At 39.8% G+C, this 24,012-nt stretch overlaps 1 protein-coding gene across 16 annotated transcripts in view; it reads left to right on the forward strand.

Moving 5' to 3' along the window:
- Positions 1–24,012, forward strand: part of CFI (complement factor I) — a 91,236-nt gene that overhangs the window by 65,687 nt on the left and 1,537 nt on the right. For 5 of the 16 annotated variants that reach the window (XM_035293136.3, XM_078366707.1, XM_035293135.3 and 2 more), the window contains 7 exons: positions 3,277–3,300; positions 3,467–3,487; positions 6,693–6,728; positions 9,607–9,710; positions 9,885–9,988; positions 19,704–19,984; positions 23,706–23,810. In XM_035293136.3, the coding sequence (XP_035149027.1) occupies positions 3,277–3,300; positions 3,467–3,487; positions 6,693–6,728; positions 9,607–9,710; positions 9,885–9,988; positions 19,704–19,984; positions 23,706–23,810 (675 nt within the window). The remainder of the gene's footprint in view (positions 1–3,276; positions 3,301–3,466; positions 3,488–6,692; positions 6,729–9,606; positions 9,711–9,884; positions 9,989–19,703; positions 19,985–23,705; positions 23,811–24,012) is intronic. The other 11 variants (XM_078366709.1, XM_078366708.1, XM_035293128.3 and 8 more) reach the window with 4 other exon arrangements.

Consider the following 24,012-nt stretch of genomic DNA (forward strand, 5'->3'; position numbering starts at 1 on the left):
AGTAAGGTGGTAAGTGTGACAGGCATTACCAGTGGTGGTAGTGAGACATTAAGGGTCAAACAGCAGGACTGGCAAGAGGGATAGGGGCTGGAAGTGTCAGGGCAGGTCAAGTAAGTACTGCTAACAACTGAAATGGGGAGCCACTCCATGGCTTTGAGCAGAGGAGTGACATGATCTGACTCACTTTAAATCGAGATTACAGCTGGGCACGGTGGCTCACGCCTGTAATCCCAGCACTTTGGGAGGCCCAGGTGGGCTGATCACCTGAGGTCTGGAGTTTGAGACCAGTCTGGCCAACATGGTGAAACCCTGTCTCTACTAAAAATACAAAAAGTAGCTATGTGTGGCAGCTCACAACTGTAATCCCAGCTACTTGGGAAGCTGAGGCAGAAGAATCACTTGAACTCAGGAGGTGGAGGTTGCAGTTAGCAAAGATCACGTCACTGGGCAACAGAGAGAAACTCTGAAAAAAAAAAAGAAAAGAAAAAAACAGAGAGAGAGAGAGAAACTGTGCTGGCTGTGGGATAGGCTGTACAAGGGCAAGGAGAGAAGCTAGGATACCAGTTAGGAAACTACCACGGTCATTCAAGGAAGGCATGAGCATTGTGGGGGTCCGGCACGTCTGCCGGGGGGCTTCCGACCAGCGGAAAGCCTCAGCACCACTCAAGTGTTCTTAACCTGGAAGAGGGAGTGTGCGGAAGAAAAGATAGATAGAGAGTGGGGTCTGGAGGACTGCCAGGCAATGCCGGAGCAGCAAGTGCCAAGACAGCAAGTTTATTTGTGCAAACTACAGGTTATATACCTTTCAGTGCTTGAGGAGTGACATACATTCCATTCTATCTTGAAATAAAATCAAGAACATAAATCACAAGAAAAGGGGTACAGAAAGTATGACTCTTAATCAAAGGGTATACAGCAAAGGGGCAATAAAGTTTGCAAAAAGGGGGTCATAAATCTAAACATCTGTTTTTCTAAAATCAGTTAAGCAAGCAAGATCATTAACAAGGTATAGCTGGACCTTTCCAAATGCCATTCTAACCTTGCCTATTCATATAGGATCATATGCAAATAATATGATTGAGTTAGCAGAGGTAAACAAAGTCATAGAGTTATTGTGCAGAGAAGGAACTAGGAGGCACACAATGTCTAACCATACAATGTCTCGTTAGACCACAAGGCCTGAGCTCAGCCATTCTGTTGCAAATGTCAGAGGCAAAGATTGATGTTTATAAAATCAGTGCAACCAGACTTCCTCCTTTCCCTTAGCTCAACAGCCTCCAGGAGAGGAGAAATGTGTATGGGCTCAAGCTCAAGATGGCGAGGGTCCTGTCAAGGGCCCTTCGCAGGAGCGATCCCCACAGAGCATGACTAGAGCAAGTTGGTAGGAATGAAAATGAGGAGAAACAGTCAGATTTGGGATATATTTTGAAGGCAGAACCAACAAGATTTGCCAATAGACTGGATAGGGTAGTAAAGCAAATGAGCAGTCAGGGATGGCTGCCAGGTTTTTGGCCTGAGAATGGAAAGGGAGCGGCTAGCCACAAAGATGGGGAAGGCTGTAGGAGGAGTGGGTGAATTTATATCCCACTTCAGTAGAGTTTATTAGACTTCAATGAAATTTTGTTTAATTTCCTATTGATATCAGTTCTTAAAGAATACACATTTTAGAATTTTAAATCATAGTATTTCTGCTGAAGGCTTTATAAGCAGTTGAGCAAAAGTGCTTTTATGGTCATTACATTTAGTTCAATCCTTGAGAAGAAGGAAGAAACATTTTTCAGCCAGGAGGACAAAAGTCACTGCACGATTTTTGCCAGTGAAGCTCTACAGTTTGAGTTCTTCAGTAAAATATAATACTTTGGTGGTTTTTCTATTCTTCCTCCTCTTATTCTTGGCCTTCTCCTTCCCCATATTTAAAACTCTGAAGTTTAAGGTCAAGGAGCATAATTTATTAGTTTATGAGAAAAAAATCTTACTGTGAGAGTAACTGTAATGTAAATCTTGTTTTCACATTGATTTCTTGAATCTGTATCAAAAATATGTTTAGTCATTGTTATTTCAGCTTACCCCTCTTTAGGGTGAGCTCTGCCTTTTGTATTTCAGTAATGGTTCTATTTTTTCCCTCTCTAAAAAAGTGCAAGTGAGAACAGAGATGCAAAATAAACATTATATATTCATTGACTTCTTCTTTAAGTGGCCAGGTCAGAATCACTAAATCAAGGGAGGTTTGTATTAGATCTTCATGGAATTTATCTTTTATAAGCTGTGCTTTACCTAATATAAGTTAAAAATAGTTATAAATTTTGTATAATAATATAGTAAGTTTCTTGTTGAATATGTATCCAAATGCATCTATATACTAAGCTGCTTTTTTTTTTTTTTTTTTTTTGAGATGGAGTTTCGCTGTTGTTACCCAGGCTGGAGTGCAATGGCGCAATCTCAGCTCACTGCAACCTCCGCCTCCTGGGTTCAAGCAATTCTCCTGCCTCGGCCTCCTGAGTAGCTGGGACTACAGGTGTGCGCCACCATGCCCAGCTAATTTTTGCATTTTTAGTAGAGACGGGGTTTCACCTTGTTGACCAGGATGGTTTCGATCTCTTGACCTCGTGATCCACCCGCCTCAGCCTCCCAAAGTGCTGGAATTATAGGCATGAGCCACCGCGCCCGGCCTACTAAGCTGCTTTTAAAGTTCAAGTTAAAACTATTTCCTAGACATGGTGAAATTGACATGTTTGAAAATTTTGTTACGCAGTATTAAAAATCAAAGTAAGATGACATACTGTGGTTTCCTTTTATCTTTTTTGTTTGTTGTTTGTTTATTTGGCACAATCTTGGCTCACTGCAACGTCTGCCTCCTGGGTTCAAACCATTCCCGTGCCTCTGCCTCTGGAGTAGCTGGAATTATAGGCACTCACCACCATGCTCAGCTAATTTTTGTATTTTTAGTAGAGAGGTGGTTTCACCATGTTGGCCAGGCTGATCTCTAACTCCTGACCTCAAATGATCACCTGCCTCGGCCTCCCAAAGTGCTGGGACAAAAAGGTGTGAGCCACTGTGCTCAACCTCTTTTTATCTTTTTAAAATCTAAAAAAACACATTTAGCCAACTATCATTGTTACTTCAGTTTACTCTTATTCAGATATGAGCTCTGCCTTTTGCATTTTAGTAATGCTTCTAACTATTAAGTTGTGCTAGTCTGAAATTCAATAATTTGTGCATATTTTATTCAAATCAAAGTGATCTCTTTGCTATAGTGAATTTTTTGTTTTGTTTTAGCAGCTGGACATTCTACAATTCAAGGTAAACCTACTTTTATAATAGAAAAATTATATTACCAAAGAAAACAGAAATAAGGTGCTATGGTATTCATGACATATGTATTGTATATTGATATAGTATTCATTTTTCCCAATTAAAAATTATCCTTTGCTGTGATAATTTTTGTTATTGTTGTTGTTTTCTTCAGGTTTTGCATCTGTGGCTCCAGGTAAATTTTTTATTAAAATTTTGGGATATTGAAAAATGGAAAGAAAACTCAGGTTCTATTATTGTCTTCTTATATTTTAATGTAACTGTTCATGAAGCATCATATGACCACATTTTAGCAATAAACCAGCTTCAACATTAGTTTAGGCATAGAAGCCCTTTCTCAGTGTGATAAACTTTCACTCTTATACACACCATCCACAGCCTGCTCACCGAAGCACCACCCAGAGTGGACTCTTCCCTGCCCATTTCACCTTTGCCGAATACCTTTCTCGTCTTCAGTTTTCCTCCAAATCAAGATAGCTCCTCAAGAAATTGCCATTGGAGGAAAGATAACATCTTTTCATGATAGGCATGATACTTATTTGTATCAGCCAGATGTCCCCAAATCCTCCAGCTCTTTGGGACCACCCTTTTAAAATATATTCATGTAATGTACCCCAGAACCTAAAGTACAATTAAAAAAAAAAAAAAAAAAAAAAAAAAAAAAAAAAACAGGAAAGAACACAGACCTTAAAAAAAAAATTCATGTAAAATGGCTCACATCCCCAGTTCATACAATGTCAAAGTTCATGATCCTCCTCAGGATTTCTTAGGATTCCTGAGGGACTTGCTAACTTGAGACTACCCTTTGCTTTAAATGCCTATTATTTCATTGTATTCCCTCTCACTTGTCATTTTGCCCTCTGAAGCTGTTCTTCCTCCTCCTCCTTCTTCCTCTTTTCTCTTTTCTCCTTCTTCTTCCTTCTCTTCCCTCCTCTTCCTCCTCCTCCTCCTTCTTCTCTATTCCCTTTCTTCCTCCCTCCCTCTCTCTTTCCCTCTCTCCTTTCCTTCCTCCTTCCTCCCTAGTTTCAGATCTCAGGGGCAAAGTGATGAGTTAATGATACTCCTCAGCTCTTTATACATGGTCTTCAGGGGTCCAGCAAGGCCCCTGTCTTATTTGACTCATTTATCTGTCTTTATCACTAAAGCTCACTCCCATTCCTCTCCCCCAATAGGCAACCATTTTTAAGTGATTTAATGTGCGTGTCTTTTTGTTTGTATGCATTCTTATCCAATGTGTATTGTTACTTTGTAAGCATACGTTTTTTATTCACATAGTATGGTGTTATAGATCTATTATTTCTTTCTCCTCTTTTCACAACTCATTACATTTTAAAGACCTGTCCATGTTACTCTGTGCTCATATAATCTGTTGCTTCTAACTGCTGTATAAATACTCCACTGTGTTTATCTTGCACAATTTACTCTCCACTTCCGCAGTAATGGACTTTTAGCCCACAGTTACTCTATGATGTATTCTCTCCTTAAGTATGTGTGGGAGGATTTCTTGGAGGCATCTAGCTGGGCAAGTGTCTTGTTTTGTGTTGCTATAACAGAATACCACAAACTGGACAATTTGTGAAGAAAATAAATTTATTTCTTATAGTTCCGGAGGTTGTGAGGTCCAAGGTCACAGGGCCTGCATCTGTCAAGGGCCTTCTTGCTGCAGCATCCCATGGCAGGTGGAAAGGCAAGAGAGCAAGGGAACAGGAGGAGTCTGAACTCACTTTTATAACAAGACCACTCTCACTACAGCTAACCCACTTTTGAGATAATGGCATTAATCTATTCATGAGGGAAGAGCCCTCATGACCTAATCCCTTCTTATTAGGTCCCACTTCCCAACACTTTTGTGTTGGGGATTAAGTTTCCAACACATGAACTTTGGGGGACACATTTAAACCATAGTAGCAAGTTGAGTCTTGGAGTATGCATACTTAATTTGACTGCTAGTGCCAGTATGTTCTTTGGCAGTGCTGTTATATACCAGTCCTTACTTCCACCAATAGCCTGAGGGTTCTCTCCAACCCCACCAACATCAAGCACGTTTCTCCAGCTGTCAAGTGATGGCATTGTTTATTAACTTGAATTTTTATATTAACTAATGATTCTGAGTTTCCCTTCATAAGCATACTAGCTTTTTAGCTTCATCTTCCTTTTTTTTCTTCTATCCTTTCACTGGTTCACATCCTTTGCATAATTTTATATTTCTTTCATTGTAATCTTTCTTATTGATTTTCAAGGGTTTCTTTTATAGTCTAGGAATTAATCCATTATCAGTTTTAGACTTTACAAATACCTCCTTCCATTCTGTCACTCATCTGTTAACTCTATTCATGTGAGATTTGTTGAATAGAAATTCTTAATTTTTATATAATCCAATATGTACTAGCTATTCTTCTAATACCTAGTACACCTTAGCTTTGATTATATAAAATCAAATTTGTCCTGTTCTTCTAATACCCAGTACACCTCAGCCACACTGGACTTTCCCTTTTTCCTTTGTTGGGCTTTGAATGTAAATATTTGAGTCTTCTCTCAAGAAGACTCAAATTTGATTCACAAAGGTGCTTTCGTGAATGCATCTGAGCAGAGCCTCTCTCTGCCCCAGTAAACAACTTAGGTGTATGGGATAACAAACACTCATATGTGTATCCCAAAGAGAATTTGGCAAATTCAGTGATGGGACACAGGATTGCAGCAAAGTGATGCTGCCATTCTGGGCAATGCTACCCTGAGCCATATCCTCATCCATGACAGAGCAACATGGTGGGAATTCACCTTTAGATCGCCAGGTCAAGGAAATCATGATTCTGTCCACAGAAATGTTCTAGAATGGCAGAGCAAAGGTGAAAACATCCAGTATAACTTCAAGAAAAAAATCGAAAGAAGAAAAGATTACTTTTTTCTTTGACTTCTGCATCCCAGATGCCTAATGCTAACCCATGCCTATACAAACTGAGAGAGCCTTTTTCATGTCAGCTCAGGTCTCCCTTGGTCAGTGCTGATGACTGCTCCCTACCTTATGTAAACACCTTGGGGATACAAAGCATTGAAAGAGAAGCCTTCCTTCTCCAGGTTATGCATTTTGCCTGCTCTAACTGCAGAAAACTATGACACCATGAGTCTCAACATTCACTAGTACCAACAGATATCTCTAGTTTGTGCCAGCAAGAATTTCCATACAGTGTATCTTGAGTCTTTACAATTACCTAATTATAGAAAGGAAATAAGATGGCATGCCTTGGAGATTTTGTATAGTCCCTTACAAAAGGAGGACAAGTTTTAAGGCAGAAAATTATTATCAGTGTTTAAATAATTTTAATGATTTAATTTTGACTATAATTAACAACTAAACATTGGAATCTTTTGTTTTATCATAGAAGAAACAGAAATTTTGACTGCTGATATGGATGCAGGTAAGTTGACGTTATCCTTTTTTAGTTGGCTCACTGGTTTAGGCTGTTATTTCAATGTCATTTGCATGTATATATAATTGATTCAAGCAACAATTAATTTTGCTATCAATTTAAATTGAAAAATTTAGCATTATTATTCTCCTTTTTCCCTACCACTTTTAAGGAAAGTAAGCTTAAGTGATTCTTGAGAACTGCTTTTAAAACTGGATTAATTCATATGGCTCATTTTGAAGTGAAAACAATACTTCAGTCCCACATAAGCTTTTTCTATTTAATATGAACTTTGTCAGGTCAGTTTTGTCAAAAAACAACCAGCTCTCAAGTATGACTCATGACATAATTTTTCTAAATGAAAAAAATAATAGATGTTAATTGAATTAGCCATTCTTTCACAGTGTTTTAAGTCATGGTAATAGGAGACCTTTGAAGATCTATACCTTGGCCAGTTGTGTACTGAGAGCCAAATTAAATTAAGGTATTAAGTTCTTGGAAAGATAGCAATTGATTAGAGATTTCTAGTCAGACAGACTTACATTAAATCCTGACTCAGTTATGTATTAGCTATTACGTAACTTAAGAGAGTAACTTAACCTCAAATATAAATTGGGAATAAAATAGCTCCCTGTTTTAGTGGGATTTTTTAAATAAGTTCATGTAGACTTCTTTCTAGTTGTCAGTAACCAAAATTAAGTAACAATTTTTAAAAATCAGGCAATGAGTAAAAGAGTTAAGGCTGGATGCAGTGGCTCAGGCCTGTAATCCCAGCACTTTGGGAGGCAGAGGCAGGCGGATTGAGGTCAGGAGTTTGAAACCAGCCTGGCCAACATGGTGAAACCCCATCTCTATAAAACTGCAAAAATTAGCCAGGTGTGGTAGCAGGTGCCTGTAATCCCAGCTACTCGGGAGGCTGAGGCAGGAGAATCGCTTACACCTGGGAGTCGGAGGGTGCAGTGAGCCCAGATTGTGCCACTGCACTCCAGTTTGGGCAACAAAGCAAGACTCCATCTCAAAAAAAAAAAAAAGAGATTTAGATCTCAAAGCTATAGATATTAGTCAAAAGGGATTTTCAACAAAGGTCCTTTATTTTTACACAATATAACATTCATTTTCAGATAGTACCTAAGCTGGTTTCACAGTCCTCAGAGCATGCAGTCCCTCTTCTCTCAAAGGTCTAAGCAAAAACTTAACCATCACACTCTTCCCCCACCCCAGTTCTTAGGATGGGTAAGAATAAAGAAAAAAAAAAACTATCTTCTATCAATGTGTTTCACAGTGGGCAAGTTCACACAAACCTGCCCCCAAAGTCTGAGGAAGCTGAGAAGCCTAAGAAAGAGGCTGACATATCCAGTTCCTTACAAAGAACATTTAATAGGGACTTACTAATGGAAGCCATGTCTGTGTTTTGGGCAACGGTGAGAGAAGATGGTGGATCCTTGTGCTAGTTCTCTGTGGACCCAGGGATTATATACCATAGGGGAGGGGCAGAATGCTTCAGAGCTAATGGGTAGGAATTTGCCCTAATGGCAGGATTTATAGTAAATACATGCTCTTACACAAGGAAGAATAGATAAGCTGGAAATCTCGAGGCCTTCCCAGAATTGGGGCTAATCAGAAGCTAACGTGGCAGATTAGTATCCAAGACAGAGTTGCTTCAGCCTCCATACCACAACCTCTCTTTCTTGGGGGCCTAACTCCTTTTGGTATGCCTGAAATTATTAACAGCAATATTCATTTTCCTTCCTCATCTGGGGCTAAGAAGCAAGTTTACAAAAATTTTTATGACATGTTAAAATATAGAGAGAAAATAAAGGGTATCTTTTACATTCTTCAATTGTCATAAATTCTCTTGCAAATTCATGTCATAAACTTTGCTCTACGATGTTTTGTCAGTGACAAATGTGCTAGACATCTGCATGCTCACAGATAGACGAAGAAAACATTGTCAGATGTCCAATGGCTAAAAAACACTCCCAAGCCCACTGACCCACTTGTCTCGGGTCACTGGCACATCACCCCTCAGGGCTAATATGATGATTCAATGAGATAAACTATATACAAAGACTCAGAATGGGGCCTGGCATATAGAAAGTACTTGATACTAACCTCACTATGTTAACATTGATATTAATAAAAGAGTTCAATATAAACAGCCTCTAGAAAATAAAAGCTATGGCTGGGCATGGTGGCTCATGCCTGTAATCCCAGCACTTTGGGAGCCCAAGGGGCAGGCAGGTCACCTGAGGTCAGGAGTTCAAGACCAGCCTGGCCAACATGGTGAACTCCCATCTCTACTAAAAATATAAAAATTAGCCAGGTGTAGTGGCAGGCACCTATAATCCCAGCTACTCAGGAGGCTGAGGCAGGAGAATTGCTTGAACCCAGGAGGCGGAGTTTGCAGTGAGCCAGGATCGGAACACTGTACTCCAGCCTGGGCAACAAGACCAAGACTCCATCTCAAAAAAGAAAAAGAAAAGCAAAGAAAAACTACGAGAGTGAAAAGATATAGTTTGCCACGTTGTCGGTTTATCCTGATGATTTCAGAATGTGATTCCCTTCTGAGCTGCCACTGTCACAGTGCCTGGAGATGTGGCATCCTTTATCAGCTAGAGGCTGGTAAATGTTTAACCTTTTGGCCAGCCCCTTTCTGCCAGTAGTCCATCTTTAGGCAGAACTTCAGAAAATCAAGACCATTTGAATATCAAGCTAGAATTTTAAAATAAGATAAATAGTGTGGTTTAGCATTCAAAATAATTTACTAATGATTCCAGCCTGTCTAGTACTAGCTGTGACTGCTGATTTTATTGCATAGATCAAGAAGTATGTTAAAAGGGTTAATGGGTTCAAGATAATAATGATGTAATCTCTTCATTTCTTGAAGAAAGAAGACGGATAAAGTCATTATTACCTACAATATCTTGTGGAATTAAAAACAGAATGCACATACGGAGGAAGCGAGTTGTGGGAGGCAAGCCAGCACAACTGGTAAACTCACATGAAAAGTCACAACGCAACTGCCCAGAAGCAGCCTAAATTGAGGGAAGAGGGGGCAGAGAGATGATGTTACAAGAGACTGGGAGTCTTGCCATGGAAATATCTTAGAGCTATTTGTATCGTCATCTGTCAGAATGGCAGTGACCACACAAATGTCTTTTACAGGGAGACCTCCCATGGCAGGTGGGAATTAAGGATGCCAATGGAATCACCTGTGGGGGAGTTTATATTGGTGGCTGTTGGATTCTGACTGCTGCACATTGTCTCAGGTAAAAGATTTCTTCAGTACATTTTAGATTTCCTGAAACAATGAAAGTGCGTAATAGAAATTGTGGCAAAGCATATCTGAAAAACGTGTTGACAAACTCCAGCATATTAATTGCAAATTATCCTCTTGTATTCACGACCGGAATTCCAGAGGCCAATCCCATAGAATCTGTTCTGTGCTCCACAGACCAAATTGCTGATCTCACTGGCAAAGCCAGATCAAACCCATAGCTGCCAAATTACTTCACTTGGCTCATTTGCAGGGTGGGAGAGTGGGTAGGTACTACTTACATTTTGTTTTCCACTGTCCCCCACCTGTATTTTCTCTGCTGTCTGGCTCAAGAGTCATGTTTCCATACCTAGTTTTGATTACTTATCACTTAAAATGCAATGACTTTGCATTTGCCTTAGGAAAAAATTGGAACAAAAGTTTTTAACATGGCCCATGAGGCCCCATGTAATCTGACCTCTGCTAACCTTTGCCAATCTTATCTTGTCCCACAGAGCCACCTCCTGCTCCCTGCTCCACCACCTCCACTCTGGACTGCTTTCTGCTACTCAACTGCGTTTGCCCCTCGTGCAAAGGGACCTCCATATGTGTTTCCTCTTCCAGAAATGATCTTCCTTACCCTCTTCCCCTACTTAGTACTACCCTTTATTCAGATCTCAGCTCCATCTTCACCTCCTTGGGGAACCTTCCCTGACTCCCTTTAGTCAAAGCCCTCTTGATAAGTTCGTAAAAGTGCACATATTGTTCATTCCTCTCACTTTTCAGGGTAGGACACATCAGTGTGATAACCCACTTACTGCTGCATTTTTCCCCGGACCCTGAACTCCATGGAAGCAGGAACTGTTTCTGATTTTGCTTGTTTCTGCATCTCAGTGCCTAACACAGTGCCTGGTACATATAGGTTCACACTAAGTATCTGTTGAATAAATTGTCTAAATAAGTAATATTTAGAACCTGTGATCCCAAAAAACAACCAAAATTAATATGAAGGACAGCATTCTTGGAACACTATAAATAAAAGGATCCTGAACATCTCATTATTTCCTAGGACATCACTGTTTAACTGTAAGGTGATTATCTGAATCACCCTTATGTACAGTTAAATTCTGTTCAGCTAATGCTGTTTGAGAAAGCAAATGTTATATAGATCGGGGTCCTGAACCTCTGAGCTGAGGACCAGTACTGATCTGTGGCCTGTTAGGAACTGAGGTGAGCGGTGGGCAAGCATTACCCCCTGAGATCCACCTCCTGTCAGATCAGCAGTGCCATTAGTTTCTCATAAGAGTGCAAACTCTGTTGTGAATTGCACATGTGAGGGGTCTAGGCTGTGCACTCTTTATAAGAATCTAACGCCTGGTGATCTGAAGTGAAACAGTTTCATCCTGAAAGCATCTCCTCCTCACCCCAGTTTTTCACAGTTTCATAGAAAAATTGTCTTCGACAAAACCTGCTCTTCCCTGGTGCCAAAAAGGTTGGGAACCACTGATATAAATAATACACTTTTTGAAAAGATTCCCATTAAACTGTTTAAAAATAAGGTATATTGCTCAAGGAAAATCTATTCTATAAAATAATTTATTGTTTGGAAATGTTAGACTATGAGGTCATTATTTAGCACCTTACTTCAAATCAAACCAAAAATACTAAGCTATAATACTTTGCTGGAGTGACTCTATACTTTTCCATGAGAAGATGATGGTAGATGCCCAATTTGCTTGAAACTATGAGTTGAAAATTGGTATGAGGCCGGGTGCAGTGGCTCATGCCTATAATCCCAGCACTTCAGTAGGTTTGAGACCAGGATAGGTAACAGTGAGACGCCATCTCTAAAGAAATTTTTTTTTAATTAGCTTAGTTTTGTTGCACATTCCTATAGTTCTAGTTACTAGGGAGGCTGAGGTGGAAGTGTCTCTTGAGCTCAGGAGTCAAGGCTACAGTGAGCTACGATCACACCACTGTACTCCAGCTTAGGCAAAAGAGTGACACCCTGTCTCTGTCTTAAAAAGAAAGAAGGGAAGAAAGAAATTTGGTATGAAAATGGAGTGAAGCATAAAAATAGGCAATATTTAGCTCATTCACCATTTCAACAGGATTTTAAAACAGCTACTATGTTCCAGGTATAATAGTAGGCACCAGGGCTGCATAGATGAATCAGACCCCATCTCTGGCTTCTAGCAGCACAGTCTAGTGGGAGGAAAGGCATGTGAACAAATAAATACAATACAATGTTAGGATGAAGTTAGTCTTAAGGGTCAGGATAATGACTGCTGTGGCCTTCGCCCTGAGAACCTCCAGGGTTGGCAGAGTCAAGAGTGTGTGTGGTCCAGCTCCCTAGTTCCTCAGCTACATTTATGGCAAGATGCTGTCTGGTCTCTGCTTAAACACCTGCAGTGACAGCACCCTCACACCAGAGGCAGCAAACTCATTCCACTTCTGGGCATTTCTAGTTGTTAGTGAGTTCTTTATGTTTCTCATATGAGCAGTTACATGGATTATTCCTAGCTTTATCATTTATCATTGACCTCATACTGTACTAAGTAAATTTAATCTCATTGCTTCATGACAGCAAGGATTAAAAAAATCTGGGGAAATGAATCAGAACACGAACAAGCAAGCATTATGGGGAATCAATCTTTTTTGAAGTCTTGCAGATCAGGTTTTGAGAGAATGGTGGTAATTTTCAGTAATATTTTGTTTGAAAATTAATCTTTAATTCTTACCATGATATGCTGTTTTTTTCACAAATGGCCTTTGCTACATTTATTTCAATATATTGGTGGTTGATGATATAGGTTGCAATGTTCCTTAAGATAATAAAATGGTCCAAGTATAACACAAATTCCCTGTAAGGAATTTCTATGGAGTTCAAGATGATAAAACTCCATGGGGCTCTTATGAAGCTTACATGGAATGATCTCATCAGAGATTTCAGGTTGCTATGAAATAGCCCTCAGCAAAGGTTACTTACTAACAGTATGGTTTTAATCATTATTACTAAAGCTATGTCTAGATTTTTTTTTAAGCTCTAGGCAACCTTAAGTAAATTTCTTATTTCATATTTTAATATAACCTACATCAGTGTCATTCATTCTATATTTCAACATTTCAAAAAAATTGTGAATTATAAATATTTAAACATAAAAGCATTTCATTTTAAAGTGATTTTAGTATTATGGTTGTTTTCTTTATGGAATTTTTAAACCAAGTCCTCCAAACCCATTGGGACTCTAAATTATGCTTAGTCGTGAATAAGGTAACTATTAGACAGAATTATATTGGATAGAATTGCTATCTTGATGTAACACAGTATGCTACTGGGACTCAGATTTGGGGGTTTTTAGCTTTTTAATTGAAAAGAAGCATATGCACAGGAAAATGTACAAATGATATGTGTATAGCTCAATGCACGGTCACATAATGAGCACACACGTGTAACCAGTACTTATTAACAAATAAAACATTATTATCATCTTATAAAAAAAATCTGGAGAAATGAAAAAGGTTTTTTTTTTCTTTTTTATTGCATTTTAGGTTTTGGGGTACATGTGCAGAACGTGCAAAATAGTTACATAGGTACACACATGGCAGTGCGTTTTGCTGCCTTCCTGCCCTTCACCCACATTTGGCATTTCTCCCCAGGCTATCCCTCCCCAGCTCCCCACCCCCGCTGTCCCTCCCCGTTCCCCCCAATAGACCCCGATGTGTAGTACTCCCTTCCCTGTGTCCATGTGTTCTCATTTTTCCTCACCCGCCTATGAGTGAGAATATGTGGTATTTCATTTTCTGTTCTTTTGTCAGTTTGCTGAGGATGATGTTCTCCAGATTCATCCATGTCCCTACAAAGGACACAAACTCATCGTTTTTGATTGCTGCATAGTATTCCATGGTGTATATGTGCCACATTTTCCCTGTCCAGTCTATCATCGATGGGCATTTGGGTTGGTTCCAGGTCTTTGATATTGTAAACAGTGCTGAAATGAACATTCGTGTGCATGTGTCCTTATAGTAAAACGATTTATACTCCTTTGGATATATACCCAGTAATGGGATTGCTGGATCAAATGGAATTTCTGTTTCTAAGGCCTTGAGGAATCTCCACACTGTCTTCCACAATGGTTGAACTAATTTACACTCCCAACAACAGTGTAAAAGTGTTCCTATTTCTCCACATCCTCTCCAGCATCTGTTGTCTCCTGATTTTTTAATCATTGCCATTCTAACTGGCATGAGATGGTATCTCAGTGTGGTTCTGATTTGCATCTCTCTAATGACCAGTGATGATGAGCATTTTTTCGTATGTTTGTTGGCCTCATATATGTCTTCTTTTGTAAAGTGTCTGTTCATATCCTTTGCCCATTTTTGAATGGGCTTGTTTGTTTTTTTCCTGTAAATCTGTTTGAGTTCTTTGTAAATTCTGCACATCAGCCCTTTGTCAGATGGGTAAACTGCAAAAAATTTTTTCCCATTCTGTTGGTTGCCAATTCACTCTAGTGACTGTTTCTTTTGCTGTGCAGAAGCTGTGGAGTTTGATTAGGTCCCATTTGTCTATTTTGGCTTTTGTTGCCAATGCTTTTGGTGTTTTAGTCATGAAGTCCTTGCCCACTCCTATGTCCTGAATGGTTTTGCCTAGATTTTCTTCTAGGGTTTTTATGGTGCCAGGTCTTATGTTTAAGTCTTTAATCCATCTGGAGTTAATTTTAGTGTAAGGTGTCAGGAGGGGTCCAGTGTCTGCTTTCTGCACATGGCTAGCCAGTTTTCCCAACACCATTTATTAAACAGAAAGTCCTTTCCCCATTGCTTGTTTCTGTCAGATTTATCAAAGATTGTATGGTTGTAGATATGTTGTGTTGCCTCCGATGCCTCTGTTCTGTTCCATTGGTCTATATCTCTGTTTTGGTACCAGTACCATGCTGTTTTGATTACTGTAGCATTGTAGTATAGTTTGAAATCTGGTAGTGTGATGCCTCCTGCTGTGTTCTTTTTGCTTAGAATTGACTTGGCTATGCGGGCTCTCTTTTGGTTCCATATGAAGTTCATGGTGGATTTTTCCAGTTCTGTGAAGAAAGTCAATGTTAGCTTGATGAGGATAGTATTAAATCTATAAATTACTTTCGCCAGTATACCCATTTTCACGATATTGATTCTTCCTAACCTTGAACATGGAATGTTTCTCCATCTGTTTGTGTCCTCTCTTATTTCGTTGAGCAGTGGTTTGTAGTTTTCCTTGAAGAGGTCCCTTACATTCTTTGTAAGTTGTATTCCTCGGTATTTTATTGTTTTTGTAGCAATTGTGAATGGCAGTTCGTTATTGATTTGGCTCTCTTTAAGTCTGTTGTTGGTGTATAGGAATGCTTGTGATTTTTGCACATTGATTTTATAACCTGAGACTTTGCTGAATTTGCTTATCAGTTTCAGGAGTTTTTGGGCTGAGGTGATGGGGTCTTCTAGATATACTATCATGTCATCTGCAAATAGAGACAATTTGGCTTCCACCTTTCCTATTTGAATACCCTTTAATTCTTTTTCTTGCCTGATTGCTCTGGCTAGAACTTCCAGTACTATATTGAATAGGAGTGGTGAGAGAGGGCATCCTTGTCTAGTGCCGCATTTCAAAGGGAATGCTTCCAGTTTTTGCCCATTCAGTATGATATTGGCTGTTGGTTTGTCGTAAATAGGTTTTATTACTTTGAGATACGTTCCATCGATACCGAGTTTATTGAGGGTTTTTAGCATAAAGGGCTGTTGAATTTTGTCAAATGCCTTCTCTGCATCAATTGAGATAATCATGTGATTTTTGTTTTTGGTTCTGTTTATGTGGTGAATTACGTTTATAGACTTGCGTATGTTGAACCAGCTTTGCATCCCTGGGATGAATCCTACTTGATCATGATGGATAAGTTTTTTGATGTGCTGTTGCAATCGGTTTGCCCGTATTTTATTGAAGATTTTTGTGTCTATGTTCATCATGGATATTGGCCTGAAGTTTTCTTTTCTCGTTGAGTCTCTGCCGGGTTTTGGTATCAGGATGATGTTGGTCTCATAAAATGATTTGGGAAGGATTCCCTGTTTTTGTATTATTTGGAATAGTTTCAGAGGGAATGGTACCAGCTCCTCTTTGTATGTCTGGTAGAATTCAGCTGTGAACCCATCTGGACCTGGGCTTTTTTTGTGTGGTAGGCTCTTAATTGCTGCCGCGACTTCTGCCCTTGTTATTGGTCTATTTATAGTTTCGGCTTCCTCCTGGTTTAGACTTCGGAGGACACAGATGTCCAGGAATTTATCCATTTCTTCCATGTTTACTAGTTTATGTGCATACTGTTGTTTGTAATATTCTCTGATGATGGTTTGAATTTCTGTGGAATCTGTGGTGATATCCCCTCAATCGTTTTTTATTGCATCTATTTGGTTGTTCTTTTTTATGTCTGGCTAGTGGTCCGTCTACTTTGTTGATCTTTTCAAAAAACCAGCTCTTGGATTTATTGATTTTTTGAAGGGTTTTTTTTGTCTCTATCTCCTTCAGTTCTGCTCTGATCTTAGTTATTTCTTGCCTTCTGCTAGGTTTTGAGTTTTTTTGATCTTGCTCCTCTAGTTCTTTCAATTTTGATGATAGGGTGTCGATTTTGCATCTCTCCACCCTTCTCATGTGGTGGGCACTTATCGCTATATATTTTCCTCTAGAGACTGCTTTAAATGTGTCCCAGAGATTCTGGTATGTTGTGTCTTCGTTCTCTTTGGTTTCGAAGAACTTCTTTATTTCTGTCTTCATTTTATTGTTTATCCAATCAACATTCAAGAGCCAGTTGTTCAGTTTCCATGACGCTGTGCGGTTCTGAGTTAGTTTCTGAACTCTGAGTTCTAACTTGATTGCACTATGGTCTGAGAGACTGTTTGTTATGATTTCAGTTGTTTTGCATTTGCTGAGGAGTGCTTTACTTCCAATTATGTGGTTAATTTTAGAGTAGGTGTGATGTGGTGCTGAGAAGAATGTATATTCTGTGGATTTGGGGTGGAGAGTTCTGTAAATGTCTACCAGGTTTGCTTGTTCCAGGTCTGAGTTCAAGCCCTAGATATCCTTGTTGATTTTCTGTCTGATTGATCTGTCTAATATTGACAGTGGAGTGTTAAAGTCTCCCACTATTATTGTGTGGGAGTCTAAGTCTCTTTGTAAGTCATTAAGAACTTGCCTTATATATCTGGGTGCTCCTGTATTGGGTCCATATATATTTAGGATCATTAGCTCTTCTTGTTGTATCGATTCTTTGACCATTATGTAATGACTTTCTTTGTCTCTTTTGATCTTTGTTGCTTTAAAGTCTATTTCATCAGAGACAAGAATTGCAACTCCTGCTTTTTTTTGGTCTCCATTTGCTTGGTAAATCTTTCTCCATCCCTTTATTTTGGTCCTTTGTGTATCCTTGCATGTGAGATGGGTTTCCTGGATACAGCACACTGATGGGTTTTGGATTTTAATCCATTTTGCTAGTTCGTGTCTTTTGATTGGTTCATTTAGCCCATTTACATTTAGGGTTAATATTGTTATGTGTGAATTTGATACTGCCATTGTGATGCTAGCTGGCTGTTTTGCCCGTTAGTTGATGCAGATTCTTCATTTTGTTGATGCTCTTTAGCATTTGGTATGTTTTTGGAATGGCTGGTACTGGGTCTTCCTTTCTATGTATAGTGCCTCTTTCCGGAGCTCTTGTAAAGCAGGCCTGGTGGTGACAAAATCTCTGAGTACTTGCTTGTTTGCAAAGGATTTTATTTTTCCTTCACTTATGAAGCTCAGTTTGGCTGGATATGATATTCTGGGTGGAAAATTTTTTTCTTTATGGGTGTTGAATATTGACACCCACTCTCTTCTGGCTTGTAGGGTTTCTGCCGAGAGATCTGCTGTGAGTCTGATGGGCTTCCCTTTGTGGGTGACCCAACCTTTCTCTCTGGCTGCCCTTAGTATTTTCTCCTTCATTTCAACCCTCGTGAAACTAACGATTATGTGCCTTGGGGTTGCTCTTCTTGTGGAATATCTTTGTGGTGTTCTCTGTATTTCCTGGACTTGAATATTGTCCTCCTTGCTAGGTTGGGGAAATTTTTCTGGAGAATATCCTGAAGAGTATTTTCCAGCTTGGATTCATTCTCTTCATCACATTCTGGTACACCTATCAAACGTAGGTTAGGTCTCTTCACATAGTCCCACATTTCTTGGAGACTTTGTTCATTCCTTTTTGCACTTTTTTCTCTAATCTTGGTTTCTCGTTTAATTTCATTGAGTTGATCTTCGACTTCTGAAATTCTTTCTTCTGCTTGGTCAATTTGGCTGTTGAAACTTGTGCATGCTTCGCGAAGTTCTCATATTGTGTTTTTCAGCTCCTTTAATTCATTCATATTCCTCTCTAAGTTGTCCATTCTTGTTATCATTTCCTCAAATCTTTTTTCAACGTTCTTAGTTTCTTTGTATTGATTTAGAACATGTTCTTTTAGCTCACAGAAGTTTCTCATTATCCGCCTTCTGAAGTCTGATTCTGTCATTTCTTCACACTCATTCTCCGTCCAGTTTTGTTCCCTTGCTGGTGAGGAGTTGTGATTTCTTGTAGGAGGTGAGGTATTTTGGTTTCGGGTGTTTTCCTCCTTTTTGCACTTGTTTCTTCCTATCTTTGTGGATTTATCCACCTGTCGTCTGAGTAGTTGCTGGCTTTTCGATTGGGTCTCTGAGCGGACGCCCAGATTGTTGATGCTGAAGTATTTCTGTTACTTAATTTTTCTTCTAACAGTGTAGCCCCTCTGCTGTACGACTGCTGAGGTCCACTCCAGTCCCTGCTGCTGTGGGCTCTGCTGCTGTGGACTCTGCCCTGTTGCCCATGGGCTCTTCCCTGCTGTTGTGGGCTCTGCCCTGCGTGCAGAGTCTCTCTGTTATGGCGGGTTGCCTTGGCAACAGCAGGCTGCATCAGTAATGGGCGTGTACCTCAGTAGGGGCGGAATGCCTCGGTAGTGGCGGACGCCTCTCCCCCACAGAGCTGCACCATCCTGGATTCAGCTGTGCCCACAGTGAAACTCTCAACCCCGAGTGTTTCCAATCGCCATTTTGTTTGTCCCTGTGGGGGTGGGACCTGCCGAGCCTGATAAGCTGGCTCCCTGCCTCAGAGCCCTTTCTCCCTCTTTTTTTTTTTTAGTTGAACAGTTGACTCTCCCAGGTGTTTTAGTCGCCTGCTCATAGGGCACCAGGATCTATGTGATTTCCCATGCAGGGGCCCACTGCACCGGCTCAAATGTCGCTTCCCGGGAATCTCCTTGTCTGGCTCACTGTCCAAGTCCCGTTTAATCAGATGGATATGCTAATCTGCCCTCCCAAATCTTAGATTGCCAGTTTAACAGGACACCCAGATCTGCGCATTTTTTTGCGGGGTGCCGCTGCGCTGCGGCACTGGCTGAAACGGCCCGTGCAAGCCGAGAGGGCTGCGCTGGCTTCCCGTATCTCTCCTACACCTGGGAATTTCCCCGATCTGTGGGCAAAATCCATCTGGAAATGTGGCTAGGACTCACCCTCTGCGCCTTCACTGAGAGCTGCATTTCTGAGTTGTTCCTACCATGCCATCTTGGAAAACTCCCTCGAGAAAGGTTTTTAAAAGGGAAAAATATAAAAGTAAAGTGTCAGAATTCCTATTTTTTTCTCAATATGTTTTATTTTTCTTCTTCTTGTTTTTCTGTTATAGAGCCAGTAAAACTCACCGTTACCAAATATGGACAACAGTAGTAGACTGGGTAAAACCCGATCGTAAACGTATAGTAGTTGAATTGGTGAATAGAATCATTTTCCATGAAAACTATGATGGACACACCTACCAGAATGACATCGCTCTGATTGAAATGAAAAAAGAGGGAAACAAAAAAGATTGTGAGCTGCCTCATTCTGTCCCTGCCTGTGTCCCCTGGTCTCCTTATCTGTTTCAACCTAATGATACATGCATCGTTTCTGGCTGGGGGCGAGAAAAAGGTATATGTTTTACAATTTGTTCTTCAGAATTCAGCGGTTGGAAATGAATGAGAATAGAAATGCATGGGAGCTAATTTCCTAGCACTCAGAAAGAAGCATAACATAATATCCAGAAAAGTAAACATCCAGCCATGGCTGGCTTCATGGGTTTGCAACCTGTGCAGCAGCCCAGCACCTCATGCTCAGAAGGGCCCGAGGCTTGATTTCTTGCTCTGCTGTCACCATCATGAAATTCTTCATAATTTTTGAAATAGCCTCATTCCACGTTTTCGTTTTTCACTGGACTGTGCAAATTATGGAACCAGTCCTTATCTAGGCTTTCAAATGACATATGTATACTCTCTATGATCCTGAGGCAAACTTTGGAAGGTAACGACTCACCAAGAAAAAAAATATAGAGACAGGGAGACATACAGCATGAACTGTTAAGATTTGTTGGGAAATGTGGGTAAAAGCTAAAAAGGCTTACAAAGGGATAGCTGTGGTGTATGTTGAATCCCTGATGCCCACAACCATCCTTCTCCCTTCCTTCTCACTCCCCTCCTGTCTCCTGTCCTATTCCCCATGTCCTACCTTCTCTACAAAAAAAAAAAAACCATGAATTTATTTTTTGAATTTCTAAGAAGACTTGAGGCGAATACTTCATATGAAGAAAAGATGTAGACACTCAGAGACAAATTATTAGAAAGACCTGCTGAATTAGAGATTAGATTAGAATTAAACTAGCCAACATCATTCCTTCATCTTGAAGATTTAACCTTGGGCTGGGCACAGTGGCTCATGTTTGTAATCCTAGCACTTTGGGAGACCAAGGCAGGTGGATCACTTGAACCCGGGAGTTTGAGATCAGCCTGGGCAACAAAGTGAGACCCTGTCTCTATAAAAAATGTAGAAATTAGCTGGATGTATGTACCTGTAGTCCCAGCTCCTGGAGGTTGAACAGGGCTGGGGTGGGAGGATCACTTGAACTTAGAAGGTTGAGGTTGCAGTGAGCCACGATTGTACTACTGCAGTCTAGCCTGAGTGACAGAGTGAGGCGCTATCTCAAAACAACTACAAGCATAACAGAAAAAAAAAAAAAGATTTAACCTTAAAATTTAGCTTCCTTTCAACATCTTAAACTCTCTTTGTTAGCAGCAACTCTAAGTACCTTCATTGCATTGGTCTTGTAGACTCATATTCCAACACATTCATTATAATTGCCACATTGGAAGGTATAAAATATATGTAGAAATTAATCTGGATTTGTGGTATGTCTCAATACCCAAAACTTATAAAACACCAAATTGTATTAGGATTTAATTCATCATGATAGTATTGTGTCCTTATATTCTGGGTTTTTTTTTTCATCTTTTATTATGTAGATTTACAAGTATACACAAAAGTAAAGATTAAATATATTAAACTCTTACTTATCCATAATCCAATTTTCACAGTTATCAGCATTCTGCCATTCTTGTTTTATCTCCCTGTATTAATTAGGGTCTCAATGGAGCAATTAGGAAGGTTTATTTATAATGGGGTTTATTACAAAGATATAGTTAAGGGGTTGGGGAATCACAGGGGCTACGCATGTTCCCAGGACTAGAGGTGTCAGAGCTGTCTTAACTCCTGGATCTGAAGGCGGAAAAGTAGGAGAAGTTACTAGATGAAGAAGAAGTCTCAGGTAAAGCAGGCTGCCTTGAGAGAAGCAAGGACCTTGGGTTAAAGGATATAGCCAGGCCCAATCTCACTAGCCTCGTCTTTCCTTTCCTTCCTCCTGCTAGGGTTCTCTTTGTCTAAAACCAGCTGGGAACCAGAGGCCAAGTGACTCCTGTTCAGGCAGTCTCTGCAGGTCAGGCTCTTAGGGCAGGAGGCAGGGCATTGAAGGGTAGAGAATGGCTCTGAGGCACATTCAGAAGCTATTCAACATATTCCCCCACATATTTTTCCTGGAGTATATTAAATCATATCCCAGATGTCATATCATTTCACCCATGAATACTCCAGTATGTATCTTCACCAGATAAGGACACAACACTATTTTCATACCCAACAAAATAAAGGTGATTCCTGAATATGATCCAGTGACCAGCCCATGTTTAATATTCCTCATTTATTTAAAAAAAAAGTTTATAATCAAATTATTTGAATCAAGATCCAAACAAAGTTCACACATGCATTTGGTGGCTATTTTTCTTAAATCTCTTTTAATCTAGAGTAGTTACCCTTTCCTTTTATTTAAAATTTAGTCACTAAAGAAAGTGGATATTTCTTATTTCAGAATGTCTGGGCCTTGAATTTAGCTAATTACATTCTTTATCTGGCTTTTTTTTTTTGAGACAGGGTCTTGCTCTGTTGTGCAGGCTGAAGTGCAGTGGCACAAACCTAGTTCACTGCAGCCTTGACCTCCTGGGCTCAAGCGATCCTTCCACCTCAGCCACCCAAGCATCTAGGACCACCATGCCTGGCTAATTTTGTATTTTTTGTAGAGATGGGATTTTGCCATGTTGCCCAGGATGGTCTCAAACTCCTGAGCTCAAGTGATCCTCCTACTTCGGCCCCCCAAAGTCCTGAGATTATAGGCATGAGCCACTGCACCCAGCCTGATCTAGCATTTAACATATTCTCTTATTCCATGTACTTCCTATAATCTTGTAGTTAGATATGTCCTTAATCAATTATTTGTTTATTGATTAAGGTTTAACACATTTATTGAGGATTTACTATGTGTGCCAGATAGCAATGCCAAAGTGCTAGGATTTCACTGATGAAAATATGGACCCAGTCAACAAACAAGGGGATGGATAACTTCCAAGGCTGAAAGATGAAGGCCAGCTTTCAAGGTGCTTACTGACCACCTGGAAGTCTAGTAGTTAAAATTCTGCCCTTTCATTGCCTCAGCTACCATCAGAGAGCAGAATGTGACAAGTGCCTCAAGAAGCCTACAAGAGTGCCAAGCACTAGCTATCTCCTGAGCCATTAAGAATTGCTCACAGTTTTAAAGGCTTTTCCAAAATAAGGGGAAATAATAAATCACTATCTTTAAAAAGCTCTTGTCCTAAGGAACACAAGTATCTGGAGACTAACTTGAAGTAGGGCTTGAAAGGAAAAAAAATAATAAACTCCTTCCTGGCTGGGCACAATAGCTTATACCTGTAATCCCAGCACTTTGATAGGCAGAGGGAGGCAGATCACTTGAGGAAGAAAATCCTAAATCCTGTTTTAAATAACTTCAAATCATTTAGGAGATGGATTTTTCTTCTTAGACACACAAAAACACACAAACATTGATAACTTCATATGTTTTCTTTATTTGAAGTTCTTATGTTAAAACCTTTTCGCTTTAACAAAAACTCTCAGGTAAATAAGGGACTGTAAGAAGATAGGTCATATTTATGTGAAAAGACCTCATCACTGATTCCTATCCAATTGCCTGGCTGAGTTCTGCAGCCAAAAAGGGAAAGATTTTCTTTCATTCATCTTAGGGTACCAGCTGTTTATTAAATGAGTGTGACTTCGAACCATATGTTCAATAGACCCCCTTGACTATCCATCTAATTTTAGAAGTGGAGATGTGAAGAGGGTATGATTAAATATGATAAGGAAGTGTCCTCAAAAATGTCTATGTATTGAAGACTATATACCCTTTCATAATCCTAACAGTTTATTAAGTGATGAGAGTAGGTATTTAGATTTCTCATTTGTGACTTCTAAATGTTGGTTTTCTTACTTTGTTTAGAAAACAAAAAAGTCTTTTCACTTCAGTGGGGTGAAGTTAAACTAATAAGCAACTGCTCTAAGTTTTACGGAAATCGTTTCTATGAAAAAGAAATGGAATGCGCAGGTAAGTGCCAGTTGGTTTATCCAAGATGTATATATCCCCACTCCCATCAAACATCTCCTCCCACAGCGTCGCCCCCATGCACTGGGCCCTAATTCCCTCCAGTTTGCCTTTTAGCTGTAGCACTGTCAAACTCAGTCTTTTCCCTGTAGCTAAGGTTTCTTCCTCTAATACTATGAGGAAAATTGCTTCCTTAAGCAATTCT

The sequence above is a fragment of the Callithrix jacchus genome, chromosome 3 (genome assembly GCF_049354715.1).
Source record: "Callithrix jacchus isolate 240 chromosome 3, calJac240_pri, whole genome shotgun sequence".
Classification (NCBI taxonomy): Eukaryota; Metazoa; Chordata; class Mammalia; order Primates; family Cebidae; genus Callithrix; species Callithrix jacchus.